The sequence below is a fragment of the Bufo bufo genome, chromosome 4 (genome assembly GCF_905171765.1).
Source record: "Bufo bufo chromosome 4, aBufBuf1.1, whole genome shotgun sequence".
NCBI lineage: Eukaryota > Metazoa > Chordata > Amphibia > Anura > Bufonidae > Bufo > Bufo bufo.
The window spans coordinates 124,897,966-124,918,305 of record NC_053392.1 but is presented as its reverse complement, the minus strand read 5'-3'; the positions used below and the strand labels follow the sequence as shown (position 1 = coordinate 124,918,305).

At 45.3% G+C, this 20,340-nt stretch overlaps 1 protein-coding gene across 1 annotated transcript in view; it reads right to left on the bottom strand.

The window, feature by feature from the left end:
* Window positions 1–20,340, bottom strand: part of PER2 (period circadian regulator 2) — a 101,146-nt gene that overhangs the window by 72,046 nt on the left and 8,760 nt on the right. Inside the window, 2 exon segments of the mRNA XM_040427839.1 lie at window positions 7,996–8,287; window positions 8,321–8,655. Of these exon segments, the coding sequence (XP_040283773.1) occupies window positions 7,996–8,287; window positions 8,321–8,609 (581 nt within the window). The 5' untranslated portion in view covers window positions 8,610–8,655.

Genomic DNA, 20,340 nt, shown 5'->3' with positions numbered 1-20,340 from the left:
CTAGTTTACGCCCGTGGGCTCCCGTGTGTCCATCTAGTTTACGCCCGTGGGCTCCCGTGTGTCCATCTAGTTTACGCCCGTGGGCTCCCGTGTGTCCATCTAGTTTACGCCCGTGGGCTCCCGTGTGTCCATCTAGTTTACGCCCGTGGGCTCCCGTGTGTCCATCTAGTTTACGCCCGTGGGCTCCCGTGTGTCCATCTAGTTTACGCCCGTGGGCTCCCGTGTGTCCATCTAGTTTACGCCCGTGGGCTCCCGTGTGTCCATCTAGTTTACGCCCGTGGGCTCCCGTGTGTCCATCTAGTTTACTTTCTCTCCAGTGTAGAAATGATCATCTGCTCTGCTGCACCCAATGACTGGATTCAGCAGTGATGGGTCTACAAGGGACACATCACCCGTGAAGCCAGTTATTGGCTGCAGCAGAGCAGATAATAATTTTTGTGCCAGGGACAAATTAAAGAAGTTGCGGACTGGAAGATGGACACAAGAGAGCCGCCACGCAGGACCAAAGCAGCGGGGGTAAGGTAAGTGTTTTTTCAGAGGCAGGCTGCGAGCTACTGTGAAAAGTTACTTATTCCTGGACAATACCTTCAATGTTGTCTTCCTGTTCTGTCTGAGATGACTGTAGGCATGCCCAGTAATGAACTTCCTCCTCTGGTCTTCACTACTGAGCATGCGCAGCACAGGTTCAGGCATTTTACCAAGGGTCATGGAGCAGCATGAAGATACTTAGTATAAGGAGCAGGAGAGGTGAGAACTGATTATCACCACTAGTACACCCTGCTTATTACTGTTTATATTATAAGGATGGGAGAGGACACAGGAGAGTTAAGGACTGATTCTCTATCAACATTAATACACTCTGCTTATTACTAGTATAGGGGAGAAATCAAGAGAGGCAAGAGCTGATTATTTTATCACCACTAGAACATCCTGCTTATCGCTGTGTATACTATAAGGACAGGGGAGAACACAGGAGAGGTGAGAACTGATTATCTATCACCACTAGTACACCCTGCTTATCACTGTTTATAGTATAAAAACAGGAGAGGTGAGAACTGATTTTCTATCACGATTAATACAATCTGCGCATTACCAGTACGTATAAAGCACAGGGGAGAAGAGAAGTGAGAACTGATTATTTATCACCACTAGAACACCCTGCTTATTACTGTATATACTATAAGGGCAGTAGAGAACACAAGAGAGATGAGAACTGATTATCTATCACCACTCGAACATCCTGCTTATTACTGTGTATACTATAAGGACAGTAGAAAACACAGAAGAGGTGAGAACTGATTATCTATCACCACTAGTATACCCTGCTTACTACTAGTATACAAGACAGGGAAGAACACGAGAGGCGAGAAATGATTTTCTGTCACCACTAGAACACCCTGCTTATTACTAGTATAAGGGACAGGAGAGAATTTAATTTCTATTGCCACTAAAACACCCTGCCCTTTAATGCTTTTGATAAATAAGGGCCTTAAGCTTGATAGAACGTAAAATATATTTATGATTAACATTTATTAAGTTTCCTAAGTTTATGAAAGTTAATAAATTAATAACACTATATTAATAAGAGATCATATATTTAAGCTGGACTAGGACTGTACATTTCTACAACTCCAAAGCCTTGATTAACAGAGTTAAGATTGTGACAATTACAAATTTTGCGACTTTCAAAACTATAGTGAAAGCCCAAAAATCACAAAAGCTCTATTTTACAACTTTTTCAAGTGCAGAAATTCCAACACTTCTGATTCTTGGTCATAGGTTGCAAGTCGCACAAGACTTTGCTCTCGTAGACCACAATGCAAGTCACGTGCAACTGCGACTTACGAGGGACTTTTCTGTGGCTTAGCTGTGCTCTTTTAGCCAAATAACAGCTCTTAAATAGCTTGAAGTTGAACAATATTTTGTAGCGCAACTCTGCTGAGACTTGCTGTCATGTGACGAGTCACCGTGTAGGCCTAGCCTAAAGGGGTCGACTCAGGATAGGCCATCACTATCTGACTGGCGGAGATCCAACACTGTTCAGCAGCAGCTCAAGTGCCCGAACTACACATTTCTGTGTATTGTATAGTCGACAGAACTGTGCATTTTCAGCGGCAGAACTACTGCAGATCAGCTGATTAATGGGGGGCGAGGTGTGTCGGACCACCCACTGATCAGAAAGTGACGACCTATCCTGGAATAGGGTATTTTCTGGACAGGCATATATATGTTCCAGAGCTGGGAGTCACCAAAGTCAGCAAACATTTCAGTAAGGAGAAAGTCACAAAACTACCGTGACTGTGGATGCCATGATATTTAGACAGAATAAAGGGGGGAGAAAGGGAGGGGGGAGATCTGCTTTCATAATGGACATGGAGTCAAGGCCATCACAAATAGATGTAAACTTGTATTACTGTCATTTATGTCTTATTTATAGAACCTGGCAAAATCTTATAACACTGCATTAACCTGTGATCCCTGGAGCTGGAGTATTTTAGTGTGAATAATGCCACATTCTCCTGTTAGCATGGTGTCAGAAATGTTAAAGTTTCTGTGCAAGAGCATCAGGCTTCGGCCTCTTGCACACGACCATATGACGTCTGTGTGCATTCCATATTTTACGGAACAGCTGGCCCCTAATAGAACAGTACTATCCTTGTCCGTAATGCGGACAATAATAGGACATATTATATTTTTTTGAGGAACGGAAATATGGAAATGGAATGCACACGGAGTACCTTCCGTTTTGTTTGCGGACCCATTGAAATTAATGGTTCCGTATACGGTCCGCAAAAAAACGGAACGGACACGGAAAGAAAATAGGTTCGTGTGCATGAGCCCTTCATCAAAGCAAGCACAATAGTAAAGCGGCATCCGAACGTCAGCAGAAAAACAACTCCAATGTCAGGGACAGACTATAATCAGGGCTGGAGAATCAGAGTGCTCATCATACTACCTGATGAAAACATACCTGGGCACTGGTGAACCATTGAAGGACTTCAGGAGTGAGATGTGCAGCTGCTTAGAAGCCAAAACCTGCACCCAATAAACCTGGTATGGACTGAACCGGAGTTAGCTGGTCCCAATTGTGTCCTGCCTCCTAGTCCTCCCCAGGAAGAGGGACATGAAAGATTGATCCCATATTTACTAATGTGAGGGACCCTAGATTCTGTGGAGTAATTTGGCACACCTAAGGAAAAAACCCACCACAGTGTACTCGGATGCCTTCGTCACCAAATGGCAGGATATTCTATCCGACTGTTCCCTAAAATTGATGAGCCTGATCACCTCACATGAAGAGGATACACTCACAACACTCCGTGAGGAAATTAAAGGGAACCTGTCACCATGATTTTGGGTATAGAGCTGAGGACATGGGTTGCTAGATGGCTGCTAGCACATCCGCAATACCGAGTCCCCATAGCTCTGTGTGCTTTTATTGTGTAAAAAAAACCCGATTTGATACATATGCAAATTAACTGGGTATTGCGGATGTGCTAGTGTCCATCTAGCAACCCATGTCCTCAGCTCTATACCCAAAATCCCGGTGACAGGTTCCCTTTAAAGCCACACAGGAAATTATCGTTCCTCTCTCCATCTATGTTCACGGACTTGGACTCTAAATTGCAACAAAATCGAAGCAAACTCGAGGACAGTCTCATCTCCGTGAAACAAGCAAAATTTAACCGGGATCTCCAGGACTATAAAACGCAGTCAGTCTATATATGGTCTGACCAAAAATTTCGCACTCCACGCTCCATTATGAAAAAACATCACCGCTCCCAAAGAGGGAGAAATCAATCTAGGAGCGTGGTTTTCAGCTCCACCGACCCGGAATCTTCCGACTCAGTTTCGGAGCCCATACCATCTGGAGCCCCAGATTTTGAATCAGATGATACGTCCGGTGCTGCTGGTAATATTTTTCCTATCAAGAAAGCAAAAAACAGCGTGCAGGACGTAAACATTCCAAAGGGAGGTCGATATCCCTCACGCAACAGGAGAATGAGATGAATATCCAGGTCTTTAATCTTTCCGCAAAGGTTTTTTCACAGTCACAACTAGATGTCCTATCCAGGGGCCTTTCATTCTCCCAGTCTTGTCAGGCGGACATTTACCGCACTATTATAGATCTAAATAGATTTGCACGGGGCTTGACTGTGACAAAACATTTTGCGGACTGTCAGGATTCCACCCCAGCCCTCTCCAACGAGCCAACCTTGCCTATGTGTAATGCTGATGTAGTCTGTTTTGATGAGTCATGTCATTCACCTGTGTCCTCTTTTTCTTTTCAAGAATTGTCTAATTTATCTTTTTTACAGCAATCCCGCACTATTCCTGATTTTAATCCGGGCAGTGATTTTGCACACAAGTTCACTACTCCTAACCCTGGGTTTTATCCCATTCATTCACGCACTCCTGCTCTGGATCATTATCAGGAATTAGTTATACAGGATTTATTTGCTTTACAAGGGGATATGCAATCGCCTAGGGCAACTTTCTTTAACAACCTGTCATATAAAGAGCGACAAGCCCTGTCCGAACTCGAGTCAATGCCCGACATTTCTATTAAATCGGCAGTGGTTATCCTGGATAAAGCCATATATAAATTACAAAATGTATTAATGTTAGAAGACACCTCTGTTTATGAGGAGCTTCCAGGGGATCCCACTCCCCTCTTTCAGCAACAAATACAATGCCTCTTGGAGAAGGTATTGGAAAATGGTTATTTGGATCAACGTCAAAGCGATTTTATTTTTGTTCAATTTCCAGTGATCCCCATTTTCCACTCCCTTCCCAGGATACACAAGGGAGGTTTTCCTCCTTCCATGCGACCTATTGTGTCGGGCATTGGCTCGTTCTCTCTCGGAACATCTCTCAGTTGGGTTGACTCTCTGCTGCAGCCACTGGTGCAGGAAATACCTGGTTTCCTACAAGACACTAGGAGTGTTCTAGAGGCTTCTCATAGCCAGAAGTGGGAGCCACGTTTTGCATGGATCACTGCAGACGTGACTTCCCTCTACACCGTCATTCCACATGACTTGGCCGTACAGGCATTACGCTGGTTTCTTGCTGTATATTCAGATTTTTCAACCCCCTTCCAGGGCTACGTGTGCGATGTGGTTCTTTTCCTATTAAAACACAACTTTTTCATGTTCAATGACAGGTTTTTCCTGCAATTGTCGGGAGTTTCCATGGGAGCCAAATTCTCCCCCTCCCTGGCCAATGTGTACATGGCCTGGTGGGAACATGCATTTTTATTCTCCCCGACCAATACCTGGGCATCCTCACTGGAGTGGTATCGTCGTTACATCGACGACCTGCTGTTCATATGGTCGGGCGATGTGGCGACCATACCACTCTTTGAGGAGTTTTTGAATTGCAATGTGTGCAATTTGAAATTCACTCTGCACTCTCATGCTACTTATATTTCTTTTTTGGACTTGTCTCTGGAGGGCGACGAGTGCACTGGTTCAATTAACACCAGCACTTTTCGCAAACAAACCGCGGGTAATACAACTCTCCATGCGGCATCTTGTCATCCTCCCCATGTTGCCAAAAATATCCCTAAGGGTGAGTTTATTCGCATCAGACGAAACTGCACTCAGGATGCAACATGCCGCATGGAGATGCGATCTGCTGCCTTTCGCCTCTCCATGAGACAATATTCCCAGCACAGTGTAGTATGCGCCCAGAAGGAAGCCCTGTCTAGACCCAGACAATCATTATTATTCACCCACCACAATCGCACACGTCGCTCTGAGAACTCAGATCAGTCACGGCATTCCCGCCTGCCTGTTTTTGTCACTACTTATAGTGCACAATACTCTCAGATCTGTAATATAGTAAGAAAACACTTACCTGTACTGTCAACAGATGACCAATGGCGCAGTGTCTTGAAGGGTGGCATCTTGTGCTCAGCCCGTAGAGCGCCCACACTGGGCAACAGACTCTGCCCCTCTTTGTATTCTGAGGGGGCACGAGCTTCTCCAGTGTGGTTGCGGTTTCTCGGAAGCTACAAATGTGGGCATAAAATCTGTACGTGTTGCTCTTATATGCGACCTGGCAAGGAAGTTTTTTCCTATGCCATGAATCAAAGTTTTTTCATCAAACAATACATGAACTGTAACAGCACTCATGTGGTGTATTGTATTTCATGTACTCTCTCTTCCCTCCAGTATATTGGTTGCACCACCAATGGCCTTAAGGGTAGACTGTGCAGGCACATCTCTGACATTCCTCATTCACATGCCAGGAATGTGTCTGCAGTTAGCCTGCATTTTTCAGTGGTGCATGGTGGCAACACAGAGGGTTTAACAGTGCAAGGCCTGGAAAGGGTTACTCCACCACCTAGGGGTGGTAATTACAAGAAGAAGAGTCCTTTTGGATCTTTAAAATGGGGTCCACTACACCAAGTGGACTCAATCGGAAACATGACCTGATATTACACTATTGAATTTTTGATCCATGACTTCTGCGTGTTTTTTTGTTTTAATCAACCATGCTTTTTAGCACATGTTGTCAATTTCATTTGAAGGAGGGGCTTGTAGTTAGTGTGTCCACCTGCTTTCAAGTGGAGGCGCTATATATCCAACCCCCTCCTCAGTATGTGTATGTCATGAGGAAGGATCGCTACTGTCTTTGATCCGAAACATGTAGACTGGACTGTAACTGGCTTTTATCTGCACTGAAAAATAAAGGTAACCTTTTAACCGAGCTGGACCTTCTTCTCTTTTTACTCAAGTAACGCTGTGGTTCTTGGCGTGGTCCGTGCTTGGTGTGACAGGGTTTGAGCACGCCTATACTCTCTCTTTAGCATTTGGCACACCTAGGTTTAGAGAAATAATCTGCACCAGGCCCATCAGAGGCATGGCTTATTGGGAAAGGATGTGGTTTTGCTAGAAAGGGGGCATGGACTAATATGCACTATTTTGCCCCAAAATTGCGGCACAACTCTGCCAACCACTAAATGTAGAGTTTAACAGAAGAATCTACCTCTGCACCCCATTTACAATCCAGTCTTGAGCCCCTGTAATAAATCTGGTGCAGGTCTAGACTGCCTGTGTAAGTTTATGCCATCTATAGGATTAGTAAATCTGGCCCAATGTGGCCATGCAAACACGAAAACTTTTAAAAGTTGTCTTAACTCACCAGCTGATCGCCGGGGGGGCAGGCACACCTTTATCTGCAGCTGCCATGTTTGGTGGTGTCTTTATTAAAGAACGGTCAAAGCTGTAGCAGATAACTACACCAAGTCCTCCAAAACAGGAGCTGTTTTGGTCAGCAGAGGGAACTTCCTTGCTTCAATACCCCATGGTATCATAGCAGGACACGAAAATGTAACAACCCAGTTGTCCCCCTTCTGTGGTCAGTAGTGCATCGTTAGCAGTAATCCACATTTACCCCTTATTTATATCAGTAATGCAGAATTTGCTTCCCCTGCACTGTCCAGTATAGCAGTGATTCGTAATTATGTTCTCTCTGAATGGAGGCACCATATCGCCATAATGGTCGGTGATACCTGGGCGGGTCAAGGAGAGATTGAAGTCGGAAGATCCTCTCCTATTTGGCAGTGGTTGAGTAAGTCAACCAAAACAGGTCAACATGCCTTTTTGAATCTGGTCAAAATCTGGGTTTGTCCAGAATCAGAGGGAAAAAAAAGGATCTACTTTTTTGTTCCAAAGACGGCACCACTTCTGTCCACAGGCTAGCTTTGGTCTTGTAGCTCAGCTTTATTCATTAAATATGGACTGAGCTACAATACCAAACCTCAAATGGTCAAGACATCTAAGGAAAAAATGACTGTTTTTGTGGAATCAAGAAATGGATTTTACATTTGTGGGGTAACGTATGCTCTGCGGTACATAATGGGCAACCTTCAGGAGCAGAATAAATCCTTTTGTAAAGCATCAGTTTTGCACATAGAAACGTTGACCAAAGGAAATCCAACTGGGTGACCACACACACTTCTAAGCTAGCTCCACATCCATCTCCTACCTGTCCAGTGTATGCTCCTTTCCATTTTCATCCGAATCCATAGGTTCATTCCTAAGTTCATTATTGCTTGAGTCATTGCACGTTTCCATGTCCTCTTGGTAAGGTATGGCAGGATTTACAAAAACTTCCATGGAATTATGCATCTGCAGATCTTCCGTCTGGTGGGACCTTGAGTTGCTAACTGGCAGAGTTGTCTCATATGTGTTATAGTCTTCTTGTATTACTGGGTCTATAATGTGACATGAGCTACAACTTCTACCTGAAGTCTCTTTGACTTGAAAGCCTCCTTCATTTAATGGACCTTCAGCCTCCGATGGTAATGCATTTACAGAATCCATTAGAGGTGGTCTCGCAAAGTCTTTAGCCCCTTGCATGCTAGACATTACATTTTGTGAAACTGGCAACCGATTATTCTTGTAATCCTGTGGAAAGGGGTCTCCCTGTGTATAGGAAAGGCTGGTATTATCCATTCCTGTACACACATGTTGATGGCTAGATAAAAATTCTGGCTGAGGGTGTACGTTTTCTAGTACACGTGTCACCACCCCAAGGAGAACAGGTTGACCTTGGAGTGGGAGATCTTGCTGTTGAAAACCTTTGCTCTGGCTGGGCATTGCATTAAACGAAAGGCCTCATCAGGTTTAGACAATGGGGAAATGCCTAATAAGAAAAATAAAAAAAAAGGTGATTATTGGGTCCATGCTACACAGACAATACAAAGCCTAGTAAATGTGCTGATTAGTGACTGTCATACAATTATTTTAACATTATTAATCTACTTTAGCTTACAAAAATTGATCAATTTATTGCTTTAAACCATAGTGAAATGTTTTCTTGGATCTATGAAAACTTCATCAGTTGGTAACCAGCAGATGACCTCTGATCTTCTTGGAAACCATTGTACTAAAAGCTGCTGACTGGATCTTGCAGGACTCTATAATCTCTTACATCACTACCACGGCGCCTGCCTTCACTCCTCCACCATCACGCCCCCTCCACCTAGTCGCCCACCATCACGCCCCCTCCACCTAGAAGCCCACCATCACGCCCCCTCCACCTAGAAGCCCACCATCACGCCCCCTCCACCTAGAAGCCCACCATCACGCCCCCTCCACCTAGAAGCCCACCATCACGCCCCCTCCACCTAGTCGCAACCATCACGCCCCCTCCACCTCGTCGCCCAAGATCAACCCCTCCACCTTGTCTGCATAAAAATGAATAGGTCAGCGTGCTATCTGCAAAGACAATGCATCTCTCTCCTCCACCTCATCACCCATCTCTTTTCTGATGTGTCCTTCCTTGTCCGTCCACCACTCCAGTGTTTGAATTTTTTCTGATTTTTAAGTGTAAAAAATTTTGAAGAAATTTAAAAAGGGGTCTTAAAACCACCACATGCGAACATAGTCTTGCAGCACTATAAAACATTAAAACCCACATCACCTATCAAACCAATATACATACTACAAACCGGATTCCAAATAAGTTGGGACACTAAACAAATTGTGAATAAAAACTGAATGCAATGATGTGGAGATGGCAAATGTCAATATTTTATTTGTAATAGAACGTAGATGACAGATCAAACGTTTAGGCTCCATTCACACGTCCACAAAATGTGTCCGCATCCTTTCCGCAATTTTGCGGAAAGGGTGTGGACCCATTCATTCTCTATGGGGACGGAATGTGCTGTCCGCATCCACATTTGCGGATCCGCACTTCCGCATCCGTGCTTCCGTTTCCGCAAAAAAATAGAACATGTCCTATTCTTGTCCGCAATTGCGGACAAGAACAGGCATATTCTATTATGTCGGCAATGTGCGGTCCGCAAAATGCGGAACACACATTGCCTCTTTCCGTGTTTTGCGGATCCGTGTCTCCGTGTATCCGCAAAACACATTGCGGACGTGTGAATGGAGCCTTAATCCGAGTAAATGTATCATTTTAAAGGAAAAATACGTTGATTCCAATTTTCACGGTGTCAACAAATCCCCAAAAAGTTGGGACAAGTAGCAATAAGAGGCTGGAAAAAGTAAATTTGAGCATAACGAAGAGCTGGAAGACCAATTTAGGCTACTTTCACACTAGCGTTCTGCTGTCCGCTCGTGAGCTCCGTTTGAAGGGGCTCACGAGCGGAGCAGAACGCTTCCGTCCAGCCCTGATGCAGTCTGAATGGATGCGGATCCGCTCAGACTGCATCAGTCTGGCGGCGTTCAGCCTCCGCTCCGCTCGCCTCCGCACGGCCAGGCGGACAGCTGAACGCTGCTTGCAGCGTTCGGGTGTCCGCCTGGCCGTGCGGAGGCGTGCGGATCCGTCCAGACTTACAATGTAAGTCAATGGGAACGGATCCGCTTGAAGATGACACCATATGGCTCAATCTTCAAGCGGATCCGTCCCCCATTGACTTTACATTGAAAGTCTGAACGGATCCGCTCAGACAACTTTCGCACTTAGAAATTTTTCTAAGTTATTAATGCAGACGGATCCGTACTGAACGGAGCCTCCGTCTGCATTAATATGATCGGATCCGTTCAGAACGGATCCGATCAAGCGCAAGTGTGAAAGTAGCCTAACACTAATTAGGTCAATTGGCAACATGATTGGGTATAAAAAGAGCTTCTCAGAGTGGCAGTGTCTCTCAGAAGCCAAGATGGGTAGAGGATCACCAATTCCCACAATGTTGCGCAGAAAGATAGTGGAGCAATATCAGAAAGGTGTTACCCAGCGAAAAATTGCAAAGACTTTGCATCTATCATCATCAACTGTGCATAACATCATCCGAAGATTCAGAGAATCTGGAACAATCTCTGTGCGTAAGGGTCAAGGCCGTAAAACCATACTGGATGCCCGTGATCTCCGGGCCCTTAAACGACACTGCACCACAAACAGGAATGCTACTGTCAAGGAAATCACAGAATGGGCTCAGGAATACTTCCAGAAACCATTGTCAGTGAACACAATCCACCGTGCCATCCGTCGTTGCCAGCTGAAACTCTACAGTGCAAAGAAGAAGCCATTTCTAAGCAAGATCCACAAGCTCAGGTATTTTCACCGGGCCAGGGATCATTTAAAATGGAGTGTGGCAAAATGGAAGACTGTTCTGTGGTCAGACGAGTCACGATTCGAAGTTCTTTTTGGAAATCTGGGACGCCATGTCATCCGGACCAAAGAGGACAAGGACAACCCAAGTTGTTATCAACGCTCAGTTCAGAAGCCTGCATCTCTGATGGTATGGGGTTGCATGAGTGCGTGTGGCATGGGCAGCTTGCATGTCTGGAAAGGCACCATCAATGCAGAAAAATATATTCAGGTTCTAGAACTAGGGATCGACCGATTATCGGTTTTACCGATATTATCGGCCGATATTCAGGATTTTGAACGTTATTGGTATCGGCATCTATTTTGCCGATATACCGATAACGTATTGGGAACACAGAACGCGCTGCTCTCAGCGCTCTCCGCGTTCCCTCAGCAGCACAGGGGAGAAGGAAGCAGTGTCTCCCTCCCCCTGTGCTGCTGCCGCTGCCGCCAATTAGAGGAGAGAGGACAAAAGAAGGGGAGGGGCTGTGGCCACCGCTCCACCAATGAAGATAAGTCTTTCATTAATTCATATACAGGAGGCGGGAGCTGGCTGCAGAATCACATAGCCGGCTCCCGACCTCTATCAGCGGTAGCTGCGGTCCGCGGTAGTTAACCCCTTAGGTGCCGCGGATCGCAGCTACCGCTCATAGAGGTCGGGAGCCGGCTATGTGATTCTGCAGCCAGCTCCCGCCTCCTGTATATGAATGATTGAGAGACTTAACTTCATTGGTGGCGCAGTGCGCCCCCCCCCCAAGCCCCCCAGTATTAATCATTGGTGGCGCAGTGCGCCCCCCACCCCAATCCCAATAGTAAAAACATTGGTGGCGCAGTGCGCCCCCCCCCACCCAAGCCCCCCCCCCCCAGTATTAATCATTGGTGGCAGTGGCCACAGGATCCCCTCTCCCCTGCTCCTCCGATCGGAGCCCCAGCAGTGTAATCCTGGGGCTGTGATCAGTTACCATGGCAGCCAGGACGCTACTGAAGCCCTGGCTGCCATGTTCAGCTCCATGCTGCTGTGTGCACAAAGCACAGAGCAGCAGGGACAGTGTGAGATCCTATTCACCCTGATAGAGATCTATCAGGGTGAATAGGACAAGGGTTCTAGTCCCTAAGGGGGCTAAAAGTAAGGCTACTTTCACACTAGCGTTCGGAGCGGATCCGTCTGATGTTTCATCAGACGGATCCGCTCCGATAATGCAGACGTTCGCATCCGTTCAGAACGGATGCGTCTGCATTAAAACTTAGAAAATTTTCTAAGTGTGAAAGTTGTCTGAGCGGATCCGTTCAGACTTTACATTGAAAGTCAATGGGGAACGGATCCGCTTGAAGATTGAGCCATATTGTGTCATCTTCAAGCGGATCCGTCCCCATTGACTTACATTGTAAGTGTGGACGGATCCGCTCGCCTCCGCACGGCCAGGTGGACACCCGAACGCTGCAAGCAGCGTTCAGGTGTCCGCTCACTGAGCGGAGCGGAGGCTGAACGCTGGCAGGCGGATGCATTCTGAGCGGATCTGCCTCCACTGAGAATGCATTGGGGCCAGACGGATGCGTTCGGGGCCGCTCGTGAGCCCCTTCAAACGGTGCGCACGAGCGGACACCCGAACGCTAGTGTGAAAGTAGCCTTAGTAAAAAACAAAACAAAAAAAAAAAAAAAATATTAAGTATAAATGAAAAAGAAAGATTTACAAAAAAATAAAAATAAATACACGTTAACAATAAACATAAATTTTCAGCAGATTTGTGTAGGAATTTATTTTTTCTCCCAGAATATCGGCCTGAAAGTTCACAAATTATCGGTATCGGTATCGGCCCTAAAAAATCTATATCGGTCGATCCCTATCTAGAACAACATATGCTCCCATCCAGACGTCATCTCTTTTTCAGGGAAGACCCTGCATTTTTCAACAAGATAATGCGAGACCACATTCTGCATCAATCACAACATCATGGCTGTGTAGGAGAAGGATCCGGGTACTGAAATGGCCAGTCTGCAGTCCAGATCTTTCACCTATAGAGAACATTTGGCGCATCATAAAGAGGAAGGTGCAGCAAAGAAGGCCCAAGACGATTGATTAGTTAGAGGCCTGTATTAGACAAGAATGGGAGAGCATTCCTATTTCTAAACTTGAGAAACTGGTCTCCTCGGTCCCCAGACGTCTGTTGAGTGTTGTAAGAAGAAGGGGAGATGCCACACAGTGGTGAAAATGGCCTTGTCCCAACTTTTTTGGGATTTGTTGACACCATGAAATTCTGATTCAACATATTTTTCCCTTAAAATGGTACATTTTCTCAGTTTAAACTTTTGTTCCGTGATTTATGTTCTATTCTGAATAAAATATTAGAAGTTGGCACCTCCACATCATTGCATTCAGTTATTATTCACGATTTGTATAGTGTCCCAACTTTTTTGGAATCCGGTTTGTACATGTGGATTGTAAGCCCTCACGGGCAGGGCCCTCTCTCCTTCTGTACCAGTTTGTAACTCGTCTTGTTCATGCTTAGTGTAACTGTCTGTAATATATATGTCCACCCCTTTTCATATGTACAGCGCTTTAATAATAATACTATAACATGCCTGAAACAATCTTTCCCGACCACTGCAATGTTCTATATCGTACATCCGGCAATAAGGTTTCATGCACACCTTCATGTCCATTTTGGTTGGCAAACAACGGATCCGCAAAATATACCTTCCATGTGCATTCCGCATTTTTCTCACTCGCATCAAGAGAAATTGCTATTTTCATCCCCAATACAGACCACAGTAGGACCCGCTATATAATTTGCGGAATGGCCGCATCGATAAGGATATGCAGGTCTGTAAACAATCGAATGGGTCAGGGTACCATCTGCAGAAAAGCGTGCATAGCACACAGATGAAAAAAATACGCTTGTGTGCACAAAGCCCAGGTTCTAAGAAGTAAAGTGGATTTCCACAATGTCAGAATCCCACAAATACCCCCAGTGTCTGCGATAAAAGCCAGCTTCTTACACTGCTGAATTCCAGAAAATGAGAACCATCGAACACCCTGTCTCCAAGCTCGTGGCTGCAGATGACCCTGAATCTAACAGCTGTTGTGTAAGCAGGAGCAACAACCTACATCTCGGTCCTGCCATCGCTTAGCGCTAAGGAGAAGCACAGAAGTCACCTCACCCGCCACCTCCCTCACAAACATGTTATATAAACCCGCTCGTATCTAGGCTATGCACCCATGTGACTGAAGCACACCAACGCCAGATGCCTTATAATCACATAAATTATCTCTCCGCAGGGAAGCAGCAAGCCAAATTCTCAGCAACCAATGTTCCCATTAACCCCTACAGCACCGGGCCCGTGTACAGTCAGGAATTTCAGGGCTCGTCTCAGATAATAAAATTGCTGTCAAATAGTTCCACTAGATGTCCGTGTCATACGGGAGACTACATTTCTGGTCATAAAATAGATTTACACTGATCAGCCATAACATTAAAACCACTGGCAAGGGAAAGAGGCTAACATTGATTATTGTGGCAATGGCGCCCGTCAATGGGGTAGGAAATATCAGGCAGCAAAAGATCAGTTCTTGTGCCGATTTACATCTAAATGGCAGGTCTTGTTGGGTGCTCCCAGTATGTAGTGGTTAGTACCTACCAGATGTGGTCCAAGGAAGGACAACCAGAAGACCAGCACCCAAGGTTCCTTAAAGGTGTATTCCCATCTCAGACAATGGGGGCATATCGTTAGGATATGCCCCATTGTCTGATAGGTGCGGGTCCCACTGCCGGGACCCGCACCTACAACGAGAACGAAGCAGGGAGTGCTGTGGCTGGAGAACCCCAGATTTCCCAGGGTCCGTCCACCACCAAGCGCTGCTCCCATAGAAGTGAATGGGAGCGCACCGCGCATGTGCGGCCCATGCTCCCATTAATTTCTATGGGGCAGACAGCAATAGCCGAGCCAGCGCTCGGCTATTTTTGGCGGCCCCATAGAAATGAATGGAGGACGGCTGCGCATGCACAGTGCGCCCTCCGTTAGTTTCCTGGCTCTGTTCTCATTGTAGGTGCGGGACCTGCACCTATCAGACAATGGGGGCATATCCCAGACAATGGGGGCATATCATTGTCGGAAATGGGAAAACCCCTTTAATGTGCTTAGAGGAGCTACTGTAGCACAAATTTCCTAAAGTTATGCTAGAAATGTGTCAGAGCACACAGGACATCACAGCTTGCTGTGTATGGGGTTGTGTAGCCACAGACCAGTCCATGCAGACCCTGTTCATCACCGAAAGTGCCTACAATGGACAACATGCACAATATTATAAACGTGGCTGGAAAGTCATGCCTGATCAGTGTACATGTGATTTATGGGTGACCCATCAGACAATGTATTCACACGTCAGTGTTTAATCAGTTATTTGAATTTCCATCAGTGATTGTGAGCCAAAACCAGGAATGGAGCCTCCACAGACATAAGGTATAATGAAAAGATTTGGACCTGTTCTCTGTTTAAAGCCTGGTTTTGGCTGAAAATCACTGATCAAACAATTGACTGTGTGAATAAGGCATTAGGCTGCTTTCAGAGTGTTCGGTCAGTGATTTCCATCAGTCATTGTGAGGCAATACCAGGTGCTGGTCAAAAACCCAGGACATGTCCAAATCTCTCCATTATACCTTATCTCTGTGGAGGCTCCACTCCAGGTTTTGGCTCACAGTCACTTAAAGGGAACCTGTCATGTGGATATTTGATTATAATCAAACTAATTATATACAATCATTAACTACTAAAAAGTGCCTTAGATGTATTCACTTACTGGTGTGACAGATGGCTACCTCATAATATACACACAAAGATGCCGCATACTAATGAGCTGATTTGAGTCCAGCGTTTATTTAATTCAGAGCTATAGCCACTCCCCTGCACACCTGCTGCTGATTCATATGGAAAATAACTGTCAATCAGCAGCAGGTAGGCGGGGAGAGTCAGGAGCTCATGAATATTCAGGACTCATCATTATCAGCTGGAGCTTTTCAATACAAGATGTTGGCAGATTGACTGGGTCAATTAAAGAAAGTGACCCAGCATTGTGCTAAGAGAATCGGTCACTTATTTATGTTGCCCTTAGTTAGGACACCATAAAACTGGTGACAGGTTCCCTTTAAGAAAACTATAAAGCCTTTATTAAGCCTCATGAAGACGTCCGTGGAACACCGTCCGTGAGATACCGGACTGGTATTGCAGGAGCGTACGGCGTCATAGCAACCAATGACGCCGTGCGCTCCTGCAATGCCAATCCGGTATCTCACGGACCGTGTTCCACGGACATCTGCATGAGGCTTTACACAGGCAAGCCGCATTCACACTTAGGCCTCATGCACACGACCGTTGTGTGTTTTGCGGTCCGCAAATTGCGGATCCGCAAAACACGGGCAGCGTCTGTGTGCGTTCCGCAATTTGCGGAACGGCACGGACAGCCATTGATATAACAGCCTATTCTTGTCCGCAAAATGCAAGTGCCTTGAATTAACTTTCTCTACATGATAAATGCCACTTGGGGAAGTGAGACAACTCCTTTAACAACAAAAAATCCACAGAATGTACAGTGTGACCAGAACTGTGCTGTAATTTTGTGCAGATTCCGCACCTCAAATCCGCACAAAACCTGCAACCTGTGAAATTGCCCTTGAAGGTTTCTGTATGACTAAAACAGAAAAACAAGTTTGCCGTCAGACGCCTAATATGGAGGGGCTGCCTCCAGAGCTCGGATCGGCTTGCATACTGTGCTCGGCATTCAGCTGAAAGGGACATTTGGGAGAAGTGATTGTTATGAGTCACTCTCGGTCCCAATGTCAGCGACGGTTCAATAATGGTTGGCATTGAGGAGCTGAAAGACTGGCCTTTCCTCCTAGTTTAACCGTTTATGGGTATCTTACGATATTTTTGTGCATTTTATTACACCATGCCTAGTTTCTGGTAAAATAGGTAAGATTCAGGGAGAAAACAAGATATGCTCTGTTCTTTAGCCCTTTGTGGATGTGACAGTTGGACCACAAAAAGACAGAAAACTATCAGTCTACTGTCAAACCCGTAGAAGAAGAGTGGGGGTCCCTGGGCAGAGTGACGTCAGGGATCAAAACACCCTGAGAACTCCTGCTTGTAACACGCAGACAAGTGGTGAAAGGTCTTCTCTGATGCCCTGCTTAGCACACAGAGTCTCAGAAACCTGAAGCCACGTGTATTACCTGCAAACTAAAATAGGTCAGGTCGTCAAGAAAGTGTAAAGGAGCACTCCGCTTCCTACCCCCATTCAAGAATGCAATATCTTCCTGTGTTTTCCCCCCAGACTAATTAAAAGGAGAGAAGAGTACAAGAGGGATAAATACAAAGACATCAGGAGCAACAACCCCAACTTATAGCAGATGATTCCCAAGAAGCCCATCCCCCAGCATACAACCCAGGAAAATTCACCTACATATACAATCAGGCCCATAAATATTGGGACATCGACACAATTCTAACATTTTTGTCTCTACACCACCACAGTGGATTTGAAATTAAACAAACAAGATGTGTTTTAACTGCAGACTGTCAGCTTTAATTTGAGGGTATTTACATCCGAATCAGGTGAACGGTGTAGGAATTACAACAGTTTGCATATGTGCCTCCCACTTGGTAAGGGACCAAAAGTAATGGGACAATTGGCTTCTCAGCTGTTCCATGGCCAGGTGTGTGTTATTCCCTCATTATCCCAATTACAATGAGCAGATAAAAGGTCCAGAGTTCATTTCAAGTGTGCTATTTGCATTTGGACTCTGTTGTTGTCAACTCTCAAGATGAGATCCAAAGAGCTGTCACTATCAGTGAAGCAAGCCACGGTGAGCACCGGTGAGCTCAGCAACACCAAAAGATGCGGAAGACCACGTAAAACAACTGAAAACACTCTTCACAACAGTTGGCCAGATCAAGAACACTCTCCAGGAGGTAGGTGTATGTGTGTCAAAGTCAACAATCAAGAGAAGACTTCACCAGAGTGAATACAGAGGGTTCACCACAAGATGTAAACCATTGGTGAGCCTCAAAAACAGGAAGGCCAGATTAGAGTTTGCCAAACGACATCTAAAAAAGCCTTCACAGTTCTGGAACAACATCCTATGGACAGATGAGACAAAGATCAACTTGTACCAGAGTGATGGGAAGAGAAGAGTATGGAGAAGGAAAGGAACTGCTCATGATCCTAAGCATACCACCTCATCAGTGAAGCATGGTGGTGGTAGTGTCATGGCGTGGACATGTATGGCTGCCAATGAAACTGGTTCTCTTGTATTTATTGATGATGTGACTGCTGACAAAAGCAGCAGGATGAATTCTGAAGTGTTTCGGGCAATATTATCTGCTCCTATTCAGCCAAATGCTTCAGAACTCATTGGACGGTGCTTCACAGTGCAGATGGACAATGACCCAAAGCATACTGCAAAAGCAACCAAAGAGTTTTTTAAGGGAAAGAAGTGGAATGTTATGCAATGGCCAAGTCAATCTCCTGACCTGAATCCGATTGAGCATGCATTTCACTTGCTGAAGACAAAACTGAAGGGAAAATGCCCCAAGAACAAGCAGGAACTGAAGACAGTTGCAGTAGAGGCCTGGCAGAGCATCACCAGGGATGAAACCCAGCGTCTGGTGATGTCTATGCGTTCCAGACTTCAGGCTGTAATTGACTGGAAAGGATTTGCAACCAAGTATTAAAAAGTGAAAGTTTGATTTAGGATTATTATTCTGTCCCATTACTTTTGGTCCCGTAACAAGTGGGAGGCACATATGCAAACTGTTGTAATTCCTACACCGTTCACCTGATTTGGATGTAAATACCCTGAAATTAAATCTGACAGTCTGCAGGTAAAGCACATCTTGTTCGTGTCAATTCAAATCCATTGTGGTGGTGTATAGAGACAAAAATGTTAGAATTGTGTCGATGTCCCAATATTTATGGACCTGACTGTATACTTCTTGTGATCTAAGCAGATAATTGTGCACAGCAAATGATGGGAAAAAAACATTATAAAAGGGCTAATTATAAAAAATTTAAATCATAGGGTGCATCTACACAGGGAGTAATTTGCTGCGGAAAAATCTGTCATAGGTTTTGCTGTGTATTCATGGCAAAATCTACGTGTTACAAGCGTGCAAGTGCAAATTTGAAATCAGCACAGCCTGTCAATTTCTGTACAGATCTTTTACAAAGAGGGCGGATGAGATTTGTTTGAAGCTCTTGTGGGTGCACCCTACGGCGACCTGCACATGTTGCGGATTATGGGCGGAAACATCACATCATAATACAGTACCTGCATAGTGTATGAGACAAATGTCATGTACACTTTGCTTTTTTCGTTCCATTCAGAAATTCACAGAAATTTCAGAGACAGCCGATCCCTAAGTGCAGGTAATCTTGAAGGGGTTATCCAAGTTCTAACCTATCCCAACCCCCCCATATGCCCGGGCGCCTCGCAGAGTTTGTACTTACCTTTCTCCCCAGCACCAACGTCGCTTCTCATACCGGCACGGCCGCCACGCAGATGAAAATATCCGGGGTCAGCCAATAGTAGGCCATAACAGGAACTTGCCTCCATAGCGTCACCCGTGATCCTAGGGAGGATCATCCCCATCGCGACCTGCTATTGGGTCAAAGTCAGTGTTATAGCTCGTGAATTCGGCATTTCAGTTTGCACAGTTTCCAGTATCATTCATGATGTTTTGATGATGTCCAAGGTCAGTTCCCGGTGGGTGCCACGAATGTTGACGCATGAGCAAAAAAAATAAAATAATTTGTTGCCAGCAATTTAGAAATGCTTAAAGAAAATCCAGGAGACTTCTATTGCTAAATTATTAAAATGTGATGAAACATCGGTCCACCACCATGATCCTGAGACCAAACAATAGTCCATGAAATGGAAGCAAAATGGGTTTCCAACTTCTAAGAAATTTTCAGTGCAGCAGTCAGCTGGAAAGATCATGGCAATAATTTTTGGGGGATACAAGAGGGGTTTTATTACTAGAATTTATGCCACACAAGACAACAATTACTGGAGACATCTAGGGCTTCAACAATAAAGGCATCACATGAAGCTATCAAAGAGAAACGCCATGGGAAGTTGTCGGCAGGTGTGTTGCTGCTACACGACAATTTGCCAGCTCACAAGTCTTGCAGGGAATGCAGCTTTATGGAGCTTAAAGGGAACCTGTCACCGGGATTTTGTGTATAGAGCTGAGGACATGGGTTGCTAGATGGCCGC